The 7,992-nt window shown below is 51.8% G+C and overlaps 1 protein-coding gene across 1 annotated transcript; it reads right to left on the minus strand.

Annotated features, from left to right (window-relative positions):
• Nucleotides 1-4,389: 4,389 nt before the first annotated feature.
• On the minus strand, nucleotides 4,390-6,477 carry KCNA2 (potassium voltage-gated channel, shaker-related subfamily, member 2). The gene has a single exon (XM_009583117.1). The coding sequence runs from the start codon at nucleotides 6,429-6,431 to the stop codon at nucleotides 4,932-4,934; it is 1,500 nt and encodes a 499-aa protein (XP_009581412.1). The 5' UTR covers nucleotides 6,432-6,477; the 3' UTR covers nucleotides 4,390-4,931.
• Between the last annotated feature and the right edge of the window lie 1,515 nt (nucleotides 6,478-7,992).

Below are 7,992 nucleotides of genomic sequence, written 5' to 3' on the forward strand. Positions count from 1 at the left end.
CCCCCCTGGGGGTTAGGGGGGGGGGGCCCCAGCCGGTCCCCAATGGGAGGGACCGAGGGATGCGCTGGACATGGAGGAGGTTGAATGCTGCCAGGGGTGCGAGGAAGGAGCCACAGCCATTTTTTGGGTGCAAAACGAAATGGGCTGACTCCTCCTCTCCTCTCCTCGCCTCTCAGCCCCTTTCACCCCGGCTCCCACTGACAGAAGAAACCACTGGGACATCCCCCCATGGATGCAGACCCCAAGATAAACCCACCTCGGCTTCAACACAGGGAGATATTTCTTGCCACTACCCTGGGACCCAAAGCCAGCACAGTTCAAGGAACTTAAAATCCATCCATTGCAAAAAAAACTCGAAAAAGCCCCAGCCGGTGCAGCACAGCGCTTGCATCGCAAACAAATCCCTTTGACTTCTGCTTGGCTTCACCTGCAGAGTCACAGAAATGGTCATGACGGGCCCAAGTCAGGGGTTCGGGACCCCGAGCAGAGATGCTGCAAAGCTACCGGTTTGCAGAGGGATGCGCGGAGCCGGATGCCACCGACCCCTCGGGATGCTCCCACTTCCAAGGCCAGATCCGGATCTCCTTCTTCGCTTGGGCCCGTCCCTAAGTGCGTTGCAAGCTCTGGAAAAGCTACAAGACTTTGGCAGCAATTTCAAGGGCTGACCCAGGAATTATCTGATAACAAAGCAAGGTCCTTCCTGAAATACCTCCTCCTCCTCTGTCTTTTTCTCTCCTTCTGTGTATTTATGCACAAATATGCCCATATTTATACACCCACGTGCTACGCTCTCATAACACCAGTCTAGAGATCCTTTTCTTCGTATAGCTCAGTATTCAAGTCCGTAGGACTTTGACACAAAACATCGCTGCAGAGATTAGTTTTCCCAGTGAAACACATTGCCTCATGCAGACGGTTTTTCCCCTAGCAGCCCTTGGTGCTGGTCTCCAGCCGCTGTATGAGCCTCACCCCATTGCCCTTAGCAGAGATTTCGGAAGATGTTAAAAAGCTGATGGGTTGCTCACAGGTTCAGGCGTGTGGTTGGGTGTTACAAGACAACCCGCGCTGTAATCACCACTTTCCATCTCTCCAAAACCACGGCACAATGGATTAAACTAAAATACAGGTGCTGTCTCCTCTGGGTGCCAGCCCAGGAGCACCTCCACAGACCAGAAAGCTTCAGTCCTCCATCCCAGCCTTGGAGAGAGGCAAACATCTCCACGGGAGGAGGAAAGGAACCGGACCACCTACGTTAGGTGGCCCGATGCTAAAGTAGATGTGGGACTCTCCCCCTCGCCGGTCCCTAATTTAGCATCCTCAGTCTGAGCTGCTTTGCAGCTCCTTTTTGCACCCTTTCAGAGTCAAGAGGAGTTTGGGATGCTCAGCATCTCTGCAGAAACGGGCCCAGAGTCTCTCAAAAAGTCCTCAAGGAAAAAAAAATAAAAAAAAGAAAAAAAAAAATCACAGTCTCCTCCTGAAAAACTGGTTCAAGATCACATCAGTGAGTCAGAAGCAAAGCTAGAAATAGCACTAGAGCTCCGACCTGCAGGCACAAATCCCATTAAAAGCTATAGGGGAACCATTTCTTTGTGCGGGGGAGAAACCCGGACCCTTCTGCTTCGTGCAGCCTGATGGATCGCTTCCAGCCACAGCCCCCATGGACCTTTTTTGCCCTGAACCAAACATCCAAGCACTTCTCTGGGTGTTCTCCCTGTTTCCCAAACATGGTGCCAAGGGCGGCCCAGAGACACTGTCCCAGCGGGGCTCGTTTTCCCCAGGAACATCTGCCCGGATCAATGCCAGAGGTGCAGGATCTGTCCTAAGGAAGGGACCGGCCGCGCTGGCTCCTGCCCTGGGGACGGATGCCAGCTCACATTGGTGATGACAGAAGGAACGTGGCCTCTTGCTCTTTGGCTCTGTTCATCCCTGCGGTGCAGCTCTGGGGCTTCCAAGGTAGCTGGGACCCCCCAGCCTGGTGAGTAGGTTTGGATGTGCCTGATCCTGCTCCCGGACCCGCTCTCCCCTCCTGCCCGCCCTCGGAAAGCCCACAGGGACACCATGCCCAAAACAACACCTCTCCCAAAAAACCCATGATCATCCTCCTTACCAAACCGCAACGGCGTTCACGCTCCCAGGATGCGCCCAGCACTTTGGCAAACGCTCCCCCCAAAAATCATCCGAAGCCCACGTGCCTTAAACAACCGGGCGCTTTGCAAAGTCTCGTTGAGTGCCAGCATCCTCCCAAAAAACCTGCAGCAACCTGCCCTCGGTGCTTTCCCGCACGCTAGGATTGGGATCGCCCGGTGCTAGGGGCACCCACGGGTGGGCGGGCAGAACCCCAGCGCATCGGGCGGCTTCCCCACGCAAGCTCACATCCCCATGGACCCGCCACGAGCCGGATCGATGGAAGCTGGCTGACCGCCCTGGGAATCGCGCCCGAGCCCCATCCCATTCAACGGGATGAGCTTCAGAAGCAGAGATTTATTGCTTTGGGTTGCTTTGCTTCTTTTTGTGAGTTTTTAAGATGCTAATGGGCTTCAGGGGCTCCCATTTCAGAGCTGCAGCAGCAGAGAGAGAGGAGAGGGCTCCTAATATAACGAGATGTAATTAAAGGCAGGCCGGGGTCCCATGCTGCGTGGTGCTGAGCACCTTTGAGACCCAACGCATTGATGTTGCTGGTCCTCTGCACCAAGCAGAAGCCAGAACTCTCGTGCACTAACCATGGACACTTGGTATTAATTATAGCCAGGCGTGAATCAATCAATCAATCAATCAAATAAAAATTTTGAGTGATCTCACCTGGCCGAGTGGAGTCACATCAGCACAAGAGATGGATCCGGCCCTAAAGCAGCATTTTGAACCATTGCTGTAGAATACGCTAGCACCGTTTATTTTATTGTTATTTGTATGGTTTTCCTCTCTGAGCTCAGGAAGGGTTTGATTGACCTCCCTCGCACGCTCTGCAATGGGGTTCCCTCCTTGCGCCCACACTTCACCGCAGCGGTACAGCACTGATCACGCCCCAATTCAGCCCAAATTCACCCCAACTCAACAGGCTGCTAAACCCCATCCCGCACCCCGGGGATGCTTTGCTTGACCATGATCTTGGAAGAGGTTTGCGTCCCTCTCCCCTGAGCTGGCAGAAGAACGGGGTGCCCATCCCCAGGGATTGTCGGCAATGGGGGGAAAACACGAGGAAATCCAGAGGGGGATGAGGAAAGCAGATGAGACCCCCCTGGACCGACGGCTCCCACCTATCCCTGAATAACACCGGGGGTAAAGAAGCAGAGGCAACACTGAGGTCTCTACACCTTGACTCACCCCTCCTAAAAACCCTGGAAGAAGGTAAAGCAAAGGCTCAGAGGCGCGAGCTCAGACCCACCCCAGCCTCAGCACGTGCCCTCTCCACCATAAGGAAACAAATCCCCAGCCCTGAGGCTCTACATGGTTGAAAAAGAGTTTTCCAGCCCAAAACGCACCCTGCCCTGGTGAGCCCATGGGTGCCCCGAGGCAGGTCATCCTGCTCCAGCCCATGTCCCACCATCCCGACACCCCTGAGTTGGGAAGCCCCCAATGCCCTGAGCGCTCACGTTTGCTGAGGATTCGGCCCTACAGTCGCTCTCTAAATATCTATATACACACACACGATAATTGTACGGGAAACGGCTGAAAATTGCTGAACAGACAAGTCAGGAGAGCCGGTACCCGCTATTCCACCGGCTCCTCGTGCCCTCTCTGATCCACCGTGGTTTCTGCTCATGACACCAAGATTAATGACTAATTACTCGCCCCATAATGAGTGCAGGTGTTTAACTTTCAGCTCACCTTCCCTCGCTTGCATTAGTCGGCTCTCATGTCTGGATGCTCGGACACTCAGGCTTTGCCTTGTTACCTATCAAACTGTTGTCAGCACATACCTTCCCCATTCAGTTTTTAAATATAATGGAGATTTTTTAACTCCCATGAATCTCCTTCGAGCCACCGGAGAATCTATAAACACTATAAACATGAATACTGTATAGTCTACTAAGAAAATATATATTTGTGTGTGTATTAAATATTCAGATTCATGCAACGAATATCCATGCAGCTGTACTGTATTACTGGTTAAATTTCACTGCAGTATAAATATATTATAGGCCACAGCATAGTTGCTCCAGTTTTATATATAGATATAAAAAAAGATGCTTTTTCCAACTCATTTTCAATGTGTCAGTGGAGGTGTCTTTGGTGATCCTGGAAATATTGGTGATGGAAGTGTCATCTAAATAAATAAATAAAAGCGCTTGATTTATTTACTCGTCCCTCCCGATGCCTAGCATAGAAAATTTAAGACTTAATAAATAATGTGCCGTCATACTAATTATCCCTCCCCTGGGCCTCACACTGGCATACTGCAGTGGCTGAAACTATTGCAGCATGCAGCATTTTCAGTTATGAAACATGAGCCCGGGCGATGCGTTCGCACTTGGCATTCCCAGGGCGGAAACCCGAGCCTTCAAGCAATTCGGACACACGACTGCATCTTCCCTTCATTAAGCTCTGCCTGACCTTTCCCGGCCGTTCCCCACGCCTGGAAGCTGGCTGTCCCCCAGCTCCACGGGACAGGGACCGGCATCCGTGGTACTCCGGGATGGCCCGGAGCTGCCCCCTGCATCCCCATCCCGTTGCTCCAAATGCCCAACCGCTCCGTATCTTGGGAAACCCACTGGGATGGGAGAAGGGAAACAAAATGGTTTGTTGGGGTTTTTTTGCACGGATGCTTATTCGGTGTGGAAATCAAAGGTTAAAAGTCACTTACACAGCTATTGCTTCCCATGCAGAACCAAATATACACCGTAGAAAATACTGTATTAACTACAATGCAGAGCAGCACTCAATATCTGCAATTGTTCCACTTCAGCTTTAAATACGTTACTAGATTTTAGCGACTAGACATCGGTTAGCATTTTGGTGATATTCACATAGTTTGTGTTAGCTAGGGTGCAATTGGCTGTCTTCAAGTTCTCCTCCCTAAAATCCTCATTGCTATTGTTTACGCCTTCCTGAATCTCCATATAATCAGACTTACTAATAGTAGAGGCACTTCTGCTTTTCTTTAGGTCAGGGGAAGAGGGGATCTTTGGGCAGCTGGTTACTTGCAAATATTGAGCCTGCTCCTCTCCCTCCGTCTCCCGGTGGTAGAAGTAATTGAAGTTAGACACTATGACGGGCACTGGTAAGGCAATCGTTAATACGCCAGCGATGGCACACAAGGAACCCACTATTTTCCCCCCGATGGTCGTGGGGACCATGTCTCCGTAGCCAACAGTCGTCATGGAAACCACGGCCCACCAGAAGGCATCGGGGATGCTCGGGAACTGGGACTCGCTCTCGTCGGCCTCGGCAAAGTAGACGGCGCTGGAGAAGAGGATGACGCCGATGAAGAGGAAAAATATCAAGAGGCCCAGCTCCCGCATGCTGGCCTTGAGAGTCTGCCCCAGGATCTGCAGCCCCTTGGAGTGTCGGGAGAGCTTGAAGATCCTGAAGACCCGCACCAAGCGGATGACTCGAAGGATGGCCAAGGACATGGCTTGCTGGCCTTGCTGACCATCCTCCGGCTTCTCGGCCAGCTCCGTCCCTAAGGTGATGAAATAGGGAATGATGGCTACGATGTCTATAATGTTCATGATGTTGGTAAAAAACCCAGCCTTGCTGGGGCAGGCGAAAAACCTCACCAAGAACTCGAAGGAGAACCAGATGATGCAAAGTGTCTCCACGATGAAGAAGGGGTCTGTGAAAGAGGTGGACTGCTGGTACCCCATGCTGCTGTTGGAGTAGGGGGGATGGCTCAGCCCGCTGCCATGCATGTCTTCGTTCTCATCCCGAAAAATGGGCAACGTTTCCAGGCAAAAGCTGACGATGGAGATTAAAATCACCATGACGGAGACAATAGCTATAATCCTGGCAGGGCCTGAGCTCTCAGGGTACTCAAAGAGCAACCACACTTGTCTCTGAAACTCGTTCTCAGGCAAGGGTCTTTCCTCTTCTTTGATGTAGCCTTCATCCTCCCGAAACATCTCCATCGCTTCTTCCCCCAGTTCATAGAAACGAATTTCTTCCGAGAAGATATCTAAGGGCACGTTAACTGGCCTCCGCAACCTCCCACCAGACTGGTAATAGTACAAAATCGCATCGAAGCTGGGTCTGTTCCGGTCAAAGAAATACTCGTTCCGGAGTGGATCGAAATATCTCATTCTCTTTTTAGGATCCCCTAGTAAGGTCTCTGGAAACTGGGCTAGTGTCTTGAGCTGTGTCTCAAAGCGCAGACCCGAAATATTAATGACCACCCTCTCACAGCATTCATGGTCGGTCTCAGGGTTATACGTGTCCTGCGGGTGACCGGGAAGAGCTGCAGCTTCATCTGCAGGATCTCCAGTAGCAACTGTCATATTGGGCTTTAAAAGAAATCCTTATGCTAAACTCTTCCCAGTGCCCGGTGGTGGGATCGGATTCAGGGCAGGGCTACTATCCTGCAGAAGGACAGGTACGTAGGTTTGGAAGTGTCTCATGAAAAGGTGGAGGGATGATATAAAAAAAGAAGAGAAAATAAAAAAAAAAAAAAAGGAAAGAAAATCGTCCCTGCTGAGAAAGAGAGAGATGAAATAAAGTTGGGGGGAGGAGAGCAGCTCCCTTCACTAGCGTGTCTATCCCCTTCCTTGCGGGGGGTAATTTGCCTTCTTTGGGACAGAGTTCAAAAACTCCCATCTAAACCCATGAGGTGGAAGAGAGAAAACACCTGAGGAACCGTCACCTATTCAAAACCAGCGTGGAAAAACTGGCATTGGCAAACGAGAACTTTTTTTTTTGGCTAAAAATAAAAATTCCAATTAAAAAGAAAAGGGGGGGCGGGGAAGGGAAGAGAAAGGAAGGAAGAAAAATAACCCCGTCCAGCCCTAAAGTGGCGAGGGGACCCCGCGGGGCGCCGGGGAGAGGCAGAGCAGGCTCAGCTCATTTCCAGGCATGCAGCTAAGGGTTAACATTTAACCGTGCAATCTCAGGCAATCTACCCTCTAGGAAAGCTCTAACTCCGGTTTTAAGTTCGACACCTTCCCAATCCTCCTGCCCTGGCCATAAAGCGACGAAGCGACATGCTGCCCTCCCTGCCTGCAGCCAACCGGGCAAGCTTTGCGGCTGCTTGAAATTGAAAAAAGAAATTGCAGCCGCCGATGCAAGCTGCCCCGCGGACCACTGCAGTCCCCCTCCTCGACCGCTGGTGTCCCGGCTCCTGTCATTCTCTGCAAACCACCATGGCACACAGAAAACAAATCACATTACCTGGAGAAGCCAAATCTTAGTGTCTCTTAGTAACACCGATTATCTGACCCTGGGGAAATCCTAGAGAGAAATACAGGCTTCCAAGATCCCCATAATTTCCTCTCTCTTCAAAGTTAAAAATAATGGTGAGTCATCGTAGAAAAAGGAGAAGGGACATAAAAGGGGTTAGATTCCCAGATGGTGGAAGTCAGGTCTTGTAATGGTTTGGACTGGAGAGAGAGAGAAAGAGAGACAGAGAGACAGAGAGACAGAGTCTTCTCAGTAGCTGTTGCAGATCTGCACTTCAGGGCAGATGAGCGTCTGTCTGATGCCTTCGGTACGACGGTGGAAAGATGCTAAGCTCAGCAAAACCCGATGTCCCCAGTGTCCTCGGGAGGTGTGGCATCGCCTGGAAAAAACACCAAGAAGGTAGCAAGCTGCTGGGGGCTTGAAAGGAGCATCTGCAAAGCCCCGGCTCCACCAGGCACCCCCTTTTTCCTCCCCGCGAGCTGTTTGCCCGCTGCCTGGCCAACCTGCACTGCAACACGAGAGGAGGACGAGAGCGCGCTAGCGGCAAGGCGGAAAAAACCAAAGCCCCATCTCCCTCCGCTCTCGCTCAACGCCACGGCGTGCAGCGGGGCCGGGCTGCCCATGGGAGCCGGTGCCAGGCGGAGGGGAAGGGAGGGGAACGGCGCA

This window comes from Fulmarus glacialis, unplaced genomic scaffold (assembly GCF_000690835.1).
Source record: "Fulmarus glacialis isolate BGI_N327 unplaced genomic scaffold, ASM69083v1 scaffold14880, whole genome shotgun sequence".
Taxonomy (NCBI): domain Eukaryota; kingdom Metazoa; phylum Chordata; class Aves; order Procellariiformes; family Procellariidae; genus Fulmarus; species Fulmarus glacialis.

Coding starts and splice junctions, on each gene's coding strand:
- KCNA2 (XM_009583117.1), bottom strand. CDS start 6,431: ATGACAGTTGCTACTGGAGATCCTGCAGATGAAGCTGCAGCTCTTCCC.